The sequence below is a fragment of the Thunnus albacares genome, chromosome 14 (genome assembly GCF_914725855.1).
Source record: "Thunnus albacares chromosome 14, fThuAlb1.1, whole genome shotgun sequence".
In the NCBI taxonomy this organism is placed as follows: Eukaryota; Metazoa; Chordata; class Actinopteri; order Scombriformes; family Scombridae; genus Thunnus; species Thunnus albacares.
Window position 1 is genome coordinate 22,278,119 of NC_058119.1, and position 17,908 is coordinate 22,296,026.

The 17,908-nt window shown below is 39.1% G+C and overlaps 1 protein-coding gene and 1 non-coding gene across 3 annotated transcripts in view; one reads left to right on the forward strand and one right to left on the reverse strand.

Moving 5' to 3' along the window:
* Positions 1-1,355: 1,355 nt before the first annotated feature.
* trnar-ccg lies at positions 1,356-1,428 on the reverse strand. The gene has a single exon. It is a non-coding gene; the product is annotated as a tRNA-Arg (tRNA).
* A 3,092-nt stretch (positions 1,429-4,520) lies between these two features.
* The window catches only part of anapc1 (anaphase promoting complex subunit 1), a 56,121-nt gene continuing 42,733 nt past the window's right edge, over positions 4,521-17,908 (forward strand). For both annotated transcript variants that reach the window (XM_044372915.1, XM_044372916.1), the window contains exons 1-17: positions 4,521-4,709; positions 5,858-6,097; positions 6,446-6,610; positions 6,945-6,987; positions 7,089-7,186; positions 9,028-9,110; positions 9,279-9,352; positions 9,461-9,606; positions 10,145-10,290; positions 10,663-10,794; positions 11,353-11,571; positions 12,054-12,149; positions 12,561-12,651; positions 14,018-14,083; positions 14,224-14,361; positions 14,883-15,026; positions 17,791-17,851. In XM_044372915.1, the coding sequence (XP_044228850.1) occupies positions 5,882-6,097; positions 6,446-6,610; positions 6,945-6,987; positions 7,089-7,186; positions 9,028-9,110; positions 9,279-9,352; positions 9,461-9,606; positions 10,145-10,290; positions 10,663-10,794; positions 11,353-11,571; positions 12,054-12,149; positions 12,561-12,651; positions 14,018-14,083; positions 14,224-14,361; positions 14,883-15,026; positions 17,791-17,851 (1,918 nt within the window). In that variant the 5' untranslated portion in view covers positions 4,521-4,709; positions 5,858-5,881. The remainder of the gene's footprint in view (positions 4,710-5,857; positions 6,098-6,445; positions 6,611-6,944; positions 6,988-7,088; positions 7,187-9,027; positions 9,111-9,278; positions 9,353-9,460; positions 9,607-10,144; positions 10,291-10,662; positions 10,795-11,352; positions 11,572-12,053; positions 12,150-12,560; positions 12,652-14,017; positions 14,084-14,223; positions 14,362-14,882; positions 15,027-17,790; positions 17,852-17,908) is intronic.

Genomic DNA, 17,908 nt, shown 5'->3' on the forward strand with positions numbered 1-17,908 from the left:
GAAATCATTGTAGAAAGTTTTAGTGCTCAAAGATCATCAAACCCAGTATAGTAGTTAAAGTTTGATGTCTTTTTTTAACCAATGACTACTTATTTATACTTGGGAGCTTTGAAAGTTTGCATCAGAAGAGTGTTTATTCAGATCTGTGGTATGGATTTGGTTATTGTTAGGATTTTTGTTGTATAGAGGTAGTTGGAAGATCGTCAGGACAAAAGGGAAGGGAGACAATAGTTTGGAAACAGCAGAAACAGTGTGAGGCTGTGTATCAGTCCCCCTATTTTATTACTTTTGGGACCAGCCCCATGATTTGACGTCACCTGGACAGAAATGTTCAAGAAATGGATGCAACACAGTCCGATGTGACACAAGTGGATTTGATTGTGTGACAAACAACATACAGAAAAAACACTTGTCCAAACATTCACAAAACAAAAAAGAAGAAAGAAAACAAAATAAACAGATACAATCCAACATATGACCTGGACAAGCAAAGACAAAAAAACATAAATTAAACAAAATGAAACTAACTATAAAGATAATGCAAATCAAATAAGGTTTTATGCATAAAAAAGAAGCATGACACAAGATAAAAACACTAAAAATCAATATAAAAATACAACATGACCACTAACTACGCTCTTACAGTAAATTTAACACGTCTGTGACACAATTTCAATAAAACCTGAACATAATGAATGCAGGGTTGTTGTATTAGATCACATTAAATTGTACAGGTGCACCTGTAAAGTGGGAAACTTTACTAACTTTCTGTGTGACAAAGAACTGTTTTGGATTGAAACACTACAGGGACATGATTTCTGTGCAGATTCCTCTTTCGCTGTTCACTTGAAGAATTGAAGCCATTTCTCTCTAAGTATGAATGCTACCACCAGAGTGCGACTCTCATCATTTTCCCTCCCCAGCTCCATCACGGTGCGTCACCACAGATAGATGTTGCTCATGGATGCCTAAGCAGCTCTGCAGTAATGAAATCTGAACACCTGTCATGGCAGGATGATCTCACCTCAAACAGCCAAACTGCCGCAGCTAAATGAGTATAATGATGTGTGTCGTGGTTGTGGGGAAGTTAGTTGTTAAGTTACAGTGCTGTGAAGTTAATTTTCTTGTTTTCATGGAAAGGCAGTATGAACAATTTTATCCAATGTAAGAAGAACTTGTCCAATAATTCTTGGAACATGCTCAGAAAGTCTGAGGCAAATATTGCACATACAATATTTGCAGATTACAACATTTCAGCTACCACTTGGTTGAATCTAACCCAGTGCTGCTTTGCCTTTGTATAAGTAGTTTAACCAGAGGTCAAGCTGATTAAGAGAGGTACCTCCGAGAGGATGCGACCCAGATGGGACTCGAACCCACAATCCCCAGCTCCGGAGGCTGATGCCTTATCCATTAGGCCACTGGGTCACCCACAATAAGATTCTTGATTCAATCCCGACAAATCCCCTGTGAAACATAAAGAAGGCATTTTCCTGAGATACTGTGTCTGTTTACATCTGCACTAGTATCCCAGTTTTTGGATCATATTGGGGATATGGCGTTTGCATCGAACATGAGAAACCTGGTTATTCACATCCCTGTATACTAGGGGTGTGCCTGGATACAAATACGTTACTCGGCAAAGCACAAATAGTGTTTTTTTTACGAATATTTGTTTCATACAAATATTTTAAAATTTATTTGTTTTCGGGAAGAAAAAACCCCCGACCATGTCAAATACCAGTGCACAGGTCGATTACATCGCTATCTCAGTCTCTCTCCTCTGCTCCGCTGTTACGTCTATCAGCAGGTCTCAATGAGGGGAGTCACATCCACCTGCTACATGACGCACATTTCCTTATTTGGACATCACTCTCAGAGTTGGGGGTGTTCTCAAGAGATAAAGCTGAGCTACTGACACACGCAAAATGCTCCCAAGGGACCCTCCATAACCTGTTGTTCCCCTTCTCCTTTCCACAAAGTTAGGTTGTAAAAAATAGGCAATAAATGAAAGGTGAAAAGCAAGAATCGCCTTTGAAGTTCTTCTCTACACGTTACATGCTGTGCTGTCTCTGTGTTATGCTTGTATTAATGGGTAGAGGTCTGTCTGCAATGGGGCGATGAGTAAAGTCTTTGCTCAGTAGTCAGTGCACTTGTCTATGATCTGGGAGAGTCCAGTTCAAGACCTGGTGTGGAGACCTCCTTTGTAAGGTAGTTTATTCATGAACACTTATTATAACACTTTAATTTTCTAAAATTAAAAGTGTAATAAAAACAAAAACAAAAACAGGATTTTTAAACCTCTTTCCACTTTTATTTGAATAAAAATACAAATACAAATCATTTTGCTGCCTCAACAAATGCAGACACAAATACAAATACAAATACTGGGCTCTCTGCACATTCCTACTTTATAAATGATTGTAACAGTATCCAGGTTTCTAATCATCTGCACCCAGTTGTGTCTTGATTCCTAAACATCTCAGCCTCATTTCCCTACCAACAGAGAATTTTGAGCAACCTGGATAAGGTGTCTGTTGGACTACTCCAGGTAGCATATCCAGGTTTCTAAAAAGCGGGATATATGCACAATACATAACCGGGATACTCCAAAAACCTGATCATAACCAGGATACTCATGTGCATGTAAATATCCTGTCATCTGGACACAACAAGCTATTTAAACAGAGGACAACAATACATTTTACTGTATTCTGAGATTTTGAATTTTCAAGGAGGAAAACATGATAAATGATTACATGTGTCTTCACCTGTGCCTCAGCTTAGACTGAGAGTTATCACTGGCTTTTCTAACGTCATCTTTAAGATGTTGCACCGCTGCTCCTCAAGGTGAGGGGCAACCAGAAATCACCAGAATCATTTTTGAAAAACTGTGAAAACAGGAAGAAGAGAGAAGAGTGCAAGTGTGAGTCAAAGAAGGATATACTGAATGCAATGATTTGTTTGATCAGTTTGAGTCAGACCTTTGAAGACACACCTGATTTTTTTTTGTATTTCCTTCCTTTGCTCAATAACGTTTCGTTTTTGATTCAATAGATAAGCGTTCTCACTCTCTTTTTATTTATTTATCTCTCCTCTCTCTTACACACACACACACACACACATGCTGCCCAGGGAGCTCCGCTGATATCGTTTGGGAGCGTTAACTCGGTCAGATCCAACTGTGTTGCTGTGTGACGTTCATCACATCCATCAGCCAGCCATCACCCAGACTCCTGATTTTCCACCCAGATATAATCTTTCATGACTACCTTTTGTTAAATTTGATTTTTTTAGATGCAGAGGGAGTTAAACGATGATTCAGTCCAGTCTGCAGCTGCTTGTTTCGTGTTGTTGACAAACAACATGAAACTTTATTTTACACCTGCATAGATGACCTGATTATCTTTTGAAGCACTTTGTTGCATAAATACGCTTATTACAGGATGTTGATATTGCAACCATTGTAACTAAATTACCTTTATTGTAAGTTTTTTTATTTTTATTTTCAAACAAATCTCACATTCTACGTACAGATAAAATAAACACCATTATACAAATATATATTTCCTGAAAATAAATCCCATAATCTAATAAGTAAAAAGAATGTAAAATAGTTAAATAGTTTCTGCGCATGTCTGAAGTTTGGTGTGACTTTTAAGAGATCCTGTTAATTACTCACCACTTCCACATATAAATATCAGCTTATTTATTCTTAATTGGGGTGACAGTGATTCTCTCTGCAACATTTATTAGTGTCTTCCACATTTAACCGTGTTATGAAGTCTGAAAGTCAAGTAAACCTCCCTGTTTTTAAAATGTGTGTTGTCTTTGCGCTCAGACTTCTTGCCAGGGGCTGACATCATTTTAAGGTTTGTTTTCATTTCATCAATAATATTTATTGAAATTAATATGACAGTAATTTAATTCATTGTGCTGTTAGTTATGTTAGCGAAAAAAAGTTGTTACTCAAAATCCCATGAGTGGAATAAATACATCCAGTCAGCTCATTAACAGCATGACTGGACAGATACCACAGATATCTGGAGGGTGACATACTTTATTTCCTCTGAAGTTCCTCAGGCTCTAGAACATTGTTATATATATATGATATTGTTATAAATAATAAGCACTCAACAAACAAACTAACTCCCTAAATAAATAAAAAAAAATATATACATAGAAAAGGGTGGTTCCACAAAACTGGAACATTGAGCTTAAGAGCAGTGGGATTGCATGAAGACAGAAACACATGCACAAAAAAGAGCCTAGTTCCAGCCTTCCTCATGGCCAGATCCTCCATCCTCCCTTGTCTCATGTGACAGGCCAACCAAACATCCTCTATACATACACATATGCACACATGAACACACGCACATGCACATATACACAACATACTCAAGCAGATATTTTATGAATATTGTAATATACTGTAATATACAGCTCTCTGGATGAAGGTTCCTTGATGAAGGGCAGCCAATCAGCAGCGAGCAGGAGGGAAGCACAGCGCTGATTGGCTGACTCGCAGAGGAAGAGGATGTCGGGACAGCAAAAGATGTCCGCGGTCGTTTGAAAAACCTCCTGCCAAAATCCTCACTTTGGCACCGGATCCGAGCAGTTTTTATGTGACGACGTTGTGCTCAGGCAAGACGCATTCAGAGGAAAGACAAGGACTCCGCGATAAGAGCCAGATTATTCCTTATTATCAGGTTGGCGGTTAAGATGTCTCTCTGTAGACTTACAGCTAGCTGAAGCTAACATTAGCTAGCATGCTAATCGAGCCACTGAAAGCGTCAGCATGCTAATCTCTCAATAACAGCTGTCAGCATGTGTTTTATAAAACGTACAGCTACAAGCTGCCTGTCAAATACAGAGCGATGTTTGGGGGTAATATCTGAGTTGAAAACGTCCAGCTAGCTGCCAGCATGTAGCTTCTGTAAGAGTCAACAGCAGCATGAAACAGTAGAAATAATGTTGAAAATGGTTATTTGGTGAATCATTTGTATGTCGTATTTTACTGAGGCTCAACTAGCTAACCTAAAGCCCACACACTGGCTGACTAAATGATATTCAATCAGAGACATTAACCATTAAACGTATAGAATTTAAGATTAAGCTACAGTTACAGTCCTCCTATGAAGAAATGAAATTGCTTGGTGAAAAGGTGTTCCTAATATTTTGCCCTCCTCATGTATGTTAATAGAGTGGACGAAATATTAGGAACACCTTTCAATATAATGCACCCCAGTACACCAACACCACCCACTACGACCTCAATAATAAACATAAAGTAGAATTATCATCTTTCTGACAATGTCAACAAAAACTGAAAATGTATTTATATGTATTTGTAAATGTAGAATTTATGGCAGAGCTGTTGTTTTGGATTGCTTTACTTAGTAAAGTGGCCGGTGAGTGTATATATATATATATATATATATATATATATATATATACACATATAGTGTGTGTGTGTTTCTGTGGGCTCTGAGGATGATCTTTTAAATATCAGTGTGTAGGATTTCAATTAAGTGTTTATCCAGTTGCTCATAGTTTTGGTTTGCCAGGTGGTCCCATATGCCACATAGTAAAATTGGTTCAATTACTGATTTCAGTATGTTTAGCCAAATTTGGGTCGGTATAGGTAGGGCTTTCTAGATTTCTTTTAGGGCACAGAAAATCCTCCTTCCTTTGTTTTAGCAGGTTCCTGTTGCATTGTTAATTATCTTATTTATATGCACAACAGCGGAAGAGTGCAGTAGAATATGTTAAATCCATCAGCTTGTGTTGCAGCAGGTACATTAAAAAAATTTGTAAACATTTTTCTGTCTTCCTCATCCCTTCTTTTTTCTCCTAGAAATAATGCTGATATCTGGAACTCATGTCGGAAGTCGTGTATGAAGAGACAGCCACGATGATTGCCGCAGGGGAATTGCAGTCGTTTGTCCCGTTTGGCCGTGAGCACTGCAGGAACCATCCCAACGCCTTCAACCTGCAGCTCAGAGAGCTCCAGCCTGCTTCAGAGCTCTGGTCGTCAGACGGTGCCGCCGGCCTGGTGGGGTCCCTGCAGGAAGTCAGTCTGCAGGAGAGAGAGAGGGTGAGGGGAGCATGGCATACTGTTTACATACTACTACTAATATTACAATTATACAAGCAATTCTGTAGGTACAATTTCTAAAAACACTAAAAAAGGGAGTAGAATGAAAGAAGGTAATGGATTTGACATTAAATATTGTTTTTGGTTTGGTGTGGTATTGCTTAAAAATATATACCTTGCACAGCACTGAAAGTCTTTGTTTCTAAAAGTAACAGTAGTTGTTGACATTAACTGTAATAGATAGTACTACCAAGTTAGTAAAAGTAATCCTGCATCACTACTTTATTCATGAAAGCAATACTTGTGTTTTTGTTTTGTTGAGCTGATAGATGTGATTTTGATTGGCAGGAATGCTGGCAGCTTAGGAAGGGCTGCGTGGGAGTCAGGGAGGAGGATGTGGAGTTTGAGGAGGAGCTCTACACAGCAGGAAATGTGGTCGTCTGGAGCCAGGGCAGTAGGACCCAAGGCTCCAACGTATACAAGGCCTTCACTGTCGACAGCCCAGTGCAGCAGGTTGGTCAATGAATCATGTTTTCAGACTGTAAGCGACAGCAATGCCATTCAAATGTGTGAGGACGGATCTGAGAGACTGTTGATTCCTGTTCTGAAAATTGTCTGAAAATTGACCATAAATATTCCATTTTGAATCTCATTTTGTAAAATAACACAAAGGCCACTGAATAATTTGAGTGATACAAGTGTGTGAATGAAATTATAAGAATGATTTTCTTTTGTCGTATAAGTGGCTTCTGATATGATTGCACCAATATTTTTAAAACTGCTGATTGTCAGGATGTATCATTTTTCTTTTGGGCAAAACTGACACTGTTTTTTATTCTGTTTGCAGGCCTTATGGTGTAACTTCGCTGTTCCTCAAAACAAGAAAGATGGTACAATATCATTAAAAACTTCACAAGCAAGTTTATCTGTTAATTTTTTGCATTTCTATTGATGCTCATATAGAAGATACACTATCTATGATGTTTTACAGAGGAGGAAGTGGAGCAGACGGTGTGCATCGTCCAGAGTAGCTGTGTCAACGTTCACACTGTGACCGGGAAGGACTTCATCTCACCACTACCCTTCCAGGTGAGGGAGAGAAACACCGGTGGGAAATCTTTTATCCCAATCGAAGGACATGAGTCAAAGCTTGCAGAGGAATTCAAAAGTGTGCTAAATATTTGATGTAGCTCATCACAGACCAGCCAGGTATTCGAACATGGTGGTGATGTGTGCAAGTTATAAACTTCATATTACAGGGTTTCTGGATATTAAAAATCTGTCAACTTTAATATCCATAAACATGTTGGTGCTGCTGTTTTAGTATATCACAGAGAGTCTTCACATGCCAACCTACAAGTACATTTTCTGTATATAAATCATTGAACTCCATAATGCTTGATTATCCTTAATAGGCAATATTTCAAAATCTGAGTCATATTGTATGACGTGTGATTTTTGTTGGTGCAACATCAGCCTCAGCAAAGCGGCCATACCCACTGACATTTATATTCCACTTAGTATAAAGTCCTCAGCTTTTTAATTGTACATAAATGCTCGATGCTTGCTGTATGTGTGTGTGTGTGTGTGTGTGTGTGTGTGTGTGCATACAAGCATTAGTCAGATTAGTCATATCCTCCAGAGCTGAACCATTGTCTGCTTAACCAATAATAATGGAAAATTTGGATCGCTGACAATAGGAATGAACCTCATCAATGTCAGATGTCTGTATTTAATTGTGTGTGTTGTGCGCTGGCCGGTCTGGAATGAGCGTGTGTGTGTGTGTGTGTGTGTGTGTGTGTATTACTGTTTCAATGTCTATCTTCTTCTGTGTGTCCATATGTTTGTGTGTGTATTGGTCCCATTAGTCTGTTGCACAGCAACATAATGTGATTTGACGATGGATGTTTTTTTTTTTTTTTTTTCTTTAACCTGTACGTTGTAGCAACAGTATTTGTGGGCTGCTCAGAGGAAATCATGTTTTGCTCTCATGTTCTTGCTTGAGGCCTATGAAGGTGGTGATGTGTTGAATATTCACTAGGGGCAAAGATTTGACACCCACTCTCATTAAATTATTGAAATCATTAAAGTGGCAAAGCAGGCAACATGTCGGTGTTGCGAGCAGACTAAGAAAATCCTTGTGAGAGTCTTTGTGTCAGGAAGCATCCCCTCTGCTGGAGTTTCCTTGACACTGAATACCTCCGGGTGCTGCTCTCTTCGGATGTGGCAAAGAAGAGCATTTCCTTATTAGGTTCAATAAAAAGTCATATTATAAAATATTACAAATAGGCCTGGAAGTAACAGGTATTTTCATGATTAATTTCTTGATTAATCGACTTTTTGATCTGTAAAATGTCAGAAATCCAGCAAACTTTATTATCACAGAGGGCTAAGAAAACCAGCAAATATTCTCTCAGATGCTGGGATCAGTGGATTTGGCTAACAATAACTACCTGACATTCATCTCAACATAATTTGATGAACTTCAGGTAATGATAGCTAAACTTCAGCTGTGGTCATTTCAGCAACTTTTATTTTTTGTAGTCATGATGGGTCAGTTTAAAGAGAAGGTGCAGTTCTGGTTTTAAGTGGAAGGACCCTAAAATAGCAGCATTGCATATCAGGTTGGAATATATTCATTCATTCATTCATTCATTCATTCATTCATATTCATATATATATTTAAATGTTACAGATTTATGATAAAATACTGAAGCTGAAATCAAGATAATAAAGTTTTTTCTTAAATTTGTTATGAAATTGGAATCTAAAGTAACTTAAAGTTGTCTTTAAGTCATCTAGAAGTTTGTCAGTCAAGTTCTAGAAATGATGTTTGTTTATGAACTTTATCATTTAAAGGTGAAATTATTATTGTTGTCATTATAACACAGTAACATAAATGTTTGTCTGTCTTCTCTGATCTCCTCCAGGTCTTAAACGTCTGGGCAACCAAGTTTGGACTGTTGTTGGAACGAAAAAACACAGCGACTGACGCACAACTCAGCTCCCCCGGGTACACGCTTAACGCTGCACCCTCACAACCGTGTACATGCACAGACTGATGCGGTCACGCAAACCAAAACTCAAAACCTGGAAAAAAAATGTGTTTTTTTGCATTTGTTATCCTTCGTATTAACCGCCTCCACAACAAACACTGGTACTGATCTCTTTTTCTCCACAGGGAGCCTCTGCCCACAGTATTCAGCATGCTGCATCCTCTAGATGAGATTGCACCAGTAGTGTGTAAACCTGCAGGTAAAAAAAAAAAACACACTCACTTTCCCCTCTCTCTCTCTCTTTATTTTCTGTGAGTGAGTTATCGCCACATATTGGCCTGAATTTCTGTTTGTGTGTGTTTTCCAGGCCAGTTTGAAGGCTCCCGTGTGCAGTATGCATCTGACTCCACCATGAAAATAGTTTTCAGCTGCTGTCAGCCCTCTATAGTCGTCTCCTATGACACTATACAGGGAATACACTCCGTCTGGGCCCTGCGCAAGGTCACACATGATGTGAGTGATCACACAGATACACACTAGGGTTGGCCCAATATGGCCCTAAAATAATATCATGATATTTCAGGGTATTTCTGCGATGACAATATTCTTGACGATATGACAAAATTCTCCTTGCGGGACTTTTGGCTCTCCTCGTACTCAACCAGGTGTTTCTGCTTGATGTGGTGAAATAAGTTTGTTTTATTGCCACCATTTGTTGTCACAGTCTTCTTAAACTTCTTACATATTACCACGGTTTGTTGTACATCTAATCTTTTGTAACCAAACCACTTCCACACTACTGAAGTCGCTCCTGCACTGTGGAGCAGGTAGCAATGCTACTTTCGCTTTCAGCCATGCTTGTTGTTGCTGGGCGTAACGGTATGACGTCGTTACGTCAACAAGTCGGAATATTTCCATTATCACAATATGACTTTTTTTATCATATGAAAAATTATACTGATATTATCATGATTGATAGAATATGGCACACTTCACATACACACCCATTCACAAAGCCTACTTGTCCCCAACCTCCTCTTACCTCCACCAGGAGCGCTCTACAGTCCTGCGGTGTCCGACAGAGTCAGTCGGTCTGATGGCTTCGGGCTTCCTGACCTCCCACCTCCGTAACATCTCCCGTCTGGACACTCCCGGTGGCAGTGGGGCAACTGGGCTCGGTCCTGGAGTTGGACCAAGGTAAAAGTGTTGTCCTCACTTCAGTTTGTATGTGAGATCTTTTAGAGTCTTTGATTTTCAGATGGAAGGAAACCAGTCCGAGGCATCAACACCAGGAGCAGTAAAATACATACACAAAAAAAACAAACGTAGGATTGAAGATGATTATTCCTGCCAGACCTACAGCACTGACTGTAAAATAACTAAAAATAAAGACAGTAAACATGAGATTGACAAAAACAAAATCAAGTACCGAAACTAGAAAAGAATAGGGAAAATTATTCAAATTTTAGGTAATGTCAAATATTTGGTCACATGACATTAGTTGACCCTTGAAATCATCTCTGTTCCCTTACTGCTGTCTGACCCCCGTCCTTGTTTTCCTGCTTCTAGTTGTGCTGTTGGTACCAGCTCTCCTCTCCACTACAGTGCTCTGCACAGCCACCAGAACAGGATCATCACATCTTCACCAGGAATACACTCCCGTGCTCATTCCCCGAGTATATCCAACATGGCGGCCCTCAGGTGAGTAGAGGTCCAGAGACAATTCAGGAAACAAATCAGTGACACAGATGAACAAACAGGTACTTAAAGTTTTAAATATTGAAGGTGTGGAAATAAACTTATTTTCACATTGTAATGCATTTACAGATGACTCAACTGCTGACTGAACTTTGCAGCCTGATTAAAAGGTTTTAATTGTAAAGGTGCTAATTTAGCTTTATTAGCTTATCTGATACATTTGTGAAGATCTAAATGCGTAAAAAGTAAACCCCTGCATGGACACAATATTAGCTCATGCTCAAACTTAAGACAAATCTTAGCAGAATCCAGAGTTATAATTTTTTTGCAGTCTGAACACATTTTAGGTTGCACCCTTTGCAGTTGGGAAAAGAGGGTCGACACCTTTCCTGTGGTCAAAAATGCACGTGTGTTTTTGTGCAGAAGAGCACAAGATACAAACAAAACAGACTTGTTTATCAAACACTCCTCTGCAGCAAGACTAGAAAAACTCCACAGTGTACCTTTCTAAACTTGCTCCCCCCCCCCCCCCCCCCTTCTTCTCCCATTTTCCCCTTCCAGCCGCGCTCACTCTCCAGGCATGGCAGCCCCGTCCTTTTCCAGCGCGGCTCGTTTCAACACGTCTTTCCACAGCCCGTCCCCCAGGGGGCACCATGGCTTGTTACCCTCTGCCAACAGCAGCATGAACGAGACCGTGCTGGTGCCGGAGATGGAGCCCATCATACCTGACCTCTGCATGGAGCAACTGTGGAGTGAGACAGTCACTGCTGGCTGTCACAGGTAATAACCAGAACCGCCCCCTATTGAGAACAGATGCACATGATTCATTGACATCAATGACAGCCGGTTATTGAGAGTTTATTTTAATGTGATTTCAACTCTGTCCCCCCTAATTGATGATTGATCGCTCAAATCTTCACTCTGGCTAATTCGATGATGTAAGGATTCCTGGCTTTCTAAATAATTTCAGCAACTGTTGGGACGCTTAGCTTTTGGCTTATTGTATAACCGTGCAACATTGATTTTAAATATCAGAATACCAGAATATCACCGTCCATCATTATTATTATCAGATTTTCAGAAGTGTGCTCTGTGTTGGAAAATAGTTATGAATAACTTGAGATTACATTCAATATTTGCTTATTTCATTTTTAGTTTATTTAGATATGCACCCTTCTATGTTCTGTATGTTTCCTTTTTTGTTGTTTCTGTTTAATAACTTTTTTTTTTTTAACATAAAGCTTCATTTGTTTTTTTTTCAGGGAGATGAGCAGCCAGGCATCTAAGGTATTCTTGACCTCTGACCTCTGTGAGAACTACTACCTCTGTTTCCTGGTGGAATCTCACCAACAACTCAGGTCAGAGCAGACATACATAATTTCTCCTCTTTTGTCTACATAATGTCAGAAAACTGTTTGGTCTGATTCTCACATTTGAGAAGCTGCAACCAGCAAACATTTGGCATTTTTGCTTAAAAAAATGGCTAAACTGATTATTTGATTATCTAAATAGCTGCAGATTAATTTTCTGTTGATCAACTAATCAATTAATTGATACAATTAATGGTTGTAGCTCTCTACATATTTATTATGAAACATAGGGGTCCATAAAAAGTCTGGAAAAGTCTCAAATACTCTAAATCTAAGGTCCTGCAGAGCAGTATCACAGTTACAGTGGAAGCATTGATCGCTCATGTATGTAGAAAAGAAGACAAACCACTCAAAAATAGTTTGTACTCTCTCTTTAATCTTCTGTCATTGTTTCCACAGATGTGTAAAGTTCATTGAGAGCAACGATACATCTCAGCTCATCTTCGCCTCAGTCACGACCATCGCTGCCAAAGATGCAGAGCCTCTGCAGGTAGATAACGATGTTTAGGCGTAATCGGATTTACTGAGAGTGGGCGAAGGCCAGTGATAAGAAGTTTCCTTACCCACACGATTTACTAATTTATTCAGTTAAGATTAAGATTTGATTTTCTATCCAAATTTTATTTTTTACTGTAACTTAATGTCTTTTCATTGGCATATTTGTTGTATGAAGAATTAACAGTTGTGCTGTTCAGTTTGATTGTGTAGTTGCACAGAACTGAACCAAAACTTTGAGGCCAATAAATAAGTGAGTGATGCATCAATTTGAGTCTCAGTATATAAAATACTGTATGTATATGCTGATTTATGAAAACAGTGCTACAAACGGACCCCTCACCTCTCATTCTCTCTGTATTTGGATTATCTGTATGGTGTTTTTCGCCGGGGTGTTGGATAAGCATATGTATTTAAATTGTTCGTGGGAAGTGTGAAGTTATGAATATTGCGTAGGAGGCCTTACTGTATCCTCTTTAATGCATGCGGATGTGTATGAGTTCCGTGATGTAATTGGGTCTTTACTTGTTTCCATTACCTACAGAATCACATGTGTATATTTAGCTGAGCTAAATCTCTTTCTCACAGGACTTTATTCAACACGTATCATTAAAGCAGAAATCCTTATGTGATTACAACTAGTCTTGATCACTGCATTTTATTGATTTATCAGTAAAGTTGTGATCTGTGAGCTAAACCGTGCAGCAGCATAGTTTTTTTTAAATTCCAGTTTACATATTTATAGAATACTGTATTAGGTTAGGTTTTATGTTTTAGTTGTAATAGTCTTTCATTTGCATTGAAATAATAATTTCTGCACACAGTATTGATCAAAGACAGATGAATACAAGGTCTTCCTGTATCTGCACGTCTAAATTAACACATGTAACTGTCACACTAATCACATCTGATATTAAAGCGTATTGAGACCAACTAGAGATATTAAACTGAATGCAAAAGATGTTTAATAAATGTGACTATTGTTAAAACAAATGCTGAAAGTCATCCAACAAACTGAACAGCAGCATTAAATAATATTACATTCAATAATACTGAGACGTATTGTAGTGCAGATGGTCTCATTTGTTTTTTAAAATAGTGTTTGCAGGAATTGATCTGGGATCAGGTCTAGTTGTTAAACCTGCATGTTGTTAAGGAGGCTTTTTGGTTGTCTTTACTTGAATTTTTTGAGTATTTATGGTGTAGCAGCTTTTGATAAAAATGCAATAAATGATTGAAATGAATGAAGAAGAAATGCAGAAATAATGATGAACTAACCCAGACTAATGATATTTAGTTGTGCAGTGTTTGGATTCTAGTGTGACTTAACTTGATCCTGACAATAACTCTTCTCTCCTCAGAATATAGACGCCATGCTGGTTCTAGAGGCCTGTGGCAGTCTGGTCCTCTACACAGGAATCACCAGGGTAAGGTCGACTCAAACCGCCAAGATTTTAGTCAGATTTCTTCCTCAGTCAGTTGGATACACAACAAAGATGACAATTCATTGATGGTACTGGTTTTTGAATTGAAAAGGCATAAAATTCCTGTCTCGATGTTCCTCTAGGTGAGTAAGGTGTTCGTCCCCGGCCTCCTGTCGCCCACCTTCAGCCTGACCAACCACCTTCCTCACCTCAGCACCCCGCTGGAGAACGTTAGCACGCCGGCTAACGCTGGCAGTAGACACCTCCAAAGACTGGATGAGGTACTGCCATGTGTTGTAAACATATTGTTCTTTATACAGTTGTTGTTTTAATGATTTAATTGTGACTGTAAAATAGGCTACAGGTCATGTAATAGGAACAGGTATGTATAGGTGCAGGTATTTTTTGTATGTTTTTGCCAATGTAATTTTACTTTACGTGCAAATTACTTATCACCATCTGTACATTCCAATTTCTGGTGTCTTTATATTTTCAGATATAAGTTTTCCTCCTCGCTGCCATTCAATCTTGTACAATCTGAAAAACAATTTCCACAGAGCAAGATAATCCGTCACAGTGAACATGGAGGCTTGATTTAGTTTCCTGTTTTTATAATTATTCCAATTTACTGAGTCGAGTGTATCCGTGCTCCCCCTTCTCTTAAAAACATGTTGCTTTACAATCTTTATTATTACATCCATGTCCATCCTGTCTACTACTCACATCACCTCCAGCCTTTTGCCCTCTTTTTTTTCTCTTTACTTTTACTTCATCCTTTCATTTCTTTTCCCCTCTCTTCCAGGCCGCGATGCCTTCTCCGGTGTCAGAGCTAAGAGGTCCGAACATGAAACACCATGAAGCTTCATTTTTGGAAGATTACACCTTCCAACAGGCCACGCCTTACATCCATGCCCTGCGGGACCCCGTCTGCAACCGGGTTACTCTGGTAGGATTGTGTGTGTATTTTCACACATGTTTACTGTTGCCCCCTGACTGTGCTCTGGACAGATGAAGATAACAGAAGTTACAGACATATTTGCAGCAGTATAAATCACTGTGCATGAACTCTGGGAACTTTCAGAGACAGTATTCATGTCTCAGCACTCAACGTAGTTTGCTTTTCAATTATGACTGATCTGTTTAGACACTCGTCTCTTGGGGGATATTTTGTTAACTTGAATGTCATAATGAAAACTGAGCTCACAAGATGTAGTCTGACTTCGAGAAACTCCTCTTCTGGTACATACTGTAGAAATTTAACTGGAGGTGGATGAAGCTGAATGTCCAAATGCTAATTTTAACCTCCTGCGGTTTTAAACTGTAACATTCAAAGTAGAGCTGCAACGAAAATGAATCAGCAGCTATTTTGATAATCAATTAACAGTTTTGAGTCATTTTCAAGTGAAAATGCTAAAATACTCGGGCTCCAGCTTCTTAAATGCAAATATTTTCTGGTTTCTTTAGTCCTCTATGATAGTAAACTGAATATCTTTGGGTTGTGGACTGCTGGTTGTGACAAAAGAAGACATATGAGGACGTCACCATGAACTTTGGGAAAACGTGATTTATAGGCAAAACAACTAATCGATTAACTGAAAAAATAATTATAAAAATAATTATAATTATTATAGTTAGTTGCAGCCCTTATTCAAAGGGAGAAGTTGTCTGCTATGTAATGTAATGGAGGTTAGAAATGCATGAATGGAAACTTTTCAGAACGAATGCAGCTGCAATTATAATCATTCATAGAAAACAACTCTGGGAGTCTCCCTCAAGGTGTTGTTTCTAGTTGAAGATGTGTATGTTTATGAATGTGTGTGTGTGTGTTTGAGTTCAGTAATATTTGTGAATGGGAGCCATAGAGCAGTGAGTTCTGCCTCCCGGGTCAGTCCTGTCACACATGGTATAGACAGTCTCTTCAGCTCTGGGACTCTACAGAACACACACACACTAACAGAGCTTTACTGTTTTTTTTTTTTCTCTCTCTCACACATGCACTGTGTAAAAGTGCAAATCAGTGTCTGCAGGCTGCTGCTCTGACATATTACCTCCGTTCATTGATTTGCTATTTGACCCCTCGACGCGTCAATCTGTACACTAATTGTCGGCTAATGCGGCTCACTGCAGTTTTCAGAGCACTGGCTACTCTCGGTGTGCTGTCAGGTTAACAACAGTTTTATTTTCTCATCATGGTTTCTCTGTTATTGGTTCAGCAGTGCTGTGAAATGACGACAAGAGCGGGACCAACCCTGCTGGAGAAAACGGGACTAAGAATGATGTGGTTTAATTTTTCTCTGACACGCAACAAACTCATGTCTTGCTGTGTTGAAATAATTTACTGTAATGAGGTGTAAAAACCAAAATACCTAGAAATTTATGGCTGCACGTTCACAGCTAAACTGCTCTGTGATCATTATGACTACCTTAATGATTTTAGGAGCAAAATAGTTTGACTCAAAAGTTGTAATTAGTCATAGAATATTCAGAATACTATATTCAGAAGTGTATTTCAGTTTTCAGGGAAATTTCAGGGAAACATATGACTGGTTTTCTGAATGAAACAAATATCAAGGGATTTATGCAAGTGAGATACAATTATTAGTGAAAAGTTGGGTGTTAGTCATGGAATAGTGACCTGATTTAGTTCATCTTAAGTCAGCCAACATGACTATTTCCAGCTACAGTGGATGTCCTGTTGATTTGTGCCGATGTGAGAAATGTTTTCTGATCCCCACTTTGCATTCATTTTGTTTTTGTAAAAAGACACAGAAAATATCAAAGGTATAATGGATAACACACCTACAGTAAATGCGTTTGCTCGTGGGGAGTCAGCGAATCCACACAGAGTTTTAATTTAAATAAAAATAATTACAAAAAAAGCATAAAAAATGTGTTTCTGGGTAGGCTGCACAAATAAGTAAGTTTCCGCAGGGAGTGGTTATGGCTTTCAATGTATACAAGGAATTTGACTCTGGTTTCTAGTGGCTCTCGATGTCTCTACAGGCCGAACGTCTGGTCACACCCCAATTAGTGACGCCAAATCCATCAGCTGTAAAAAAGCAAAACGTCTGCCGTGACATCACTGATTGGCGTGATGCTTGAAAGTTTAATCTGATAGAGAGAGTAGCAGCGGCAGCAGTTTTCTGCCCCCCGTGCGATTCACTTTTACTCTTTAATTGTCGGTGTCTGGTACACCTGGAGACAATGAATCATCACACGCACCAGTTTATTTTCTTATTAAGCCGAATGTTCGCTTCTGTGTCGAGGGATTTCATCGCCGATAGGTGGCCTTTATCACTGAAGTCATTTTGACATGGCAGAGGAGGAGAAGCACAGGTGTAATTTGTGACGACTGAATTGCATTTAGCTGCTTCGGTTTCAGGAGTGCTGGTGTTGTGTGTACTTTCATGGCTTACTGGGACGCTTGAATAGAACGGAGACATCGGTAATTTTATTAACACCTGTGCTTTTCCTACCAGGCTGCTGTGAAAAAGGCCTATAAAGATGTTTTTTTTTAAGTAAATTCTGTCCGCTGTAGGACAAGACTTATAGTTAAAGGTAGGATTCACTGCTGATAGTTGATTACAACAGCACGTCCGCACAAACAGAGCTGATCCGGTTGTACTGCACTGATATGATATATTGAACATATTGAACTGAAAGTGTATAAATTGAATTTGTGCACAATCTCTCTTTCTCTCTCTCTCCAGGAGCTAAGCAGTGGCACGATGCTGAGGATCTCTATCCCAGAGATTGCGACCTCAGAGCTGGGTGAGACACACACGCACACACACACAGACACACACACACACACACACACACACACAC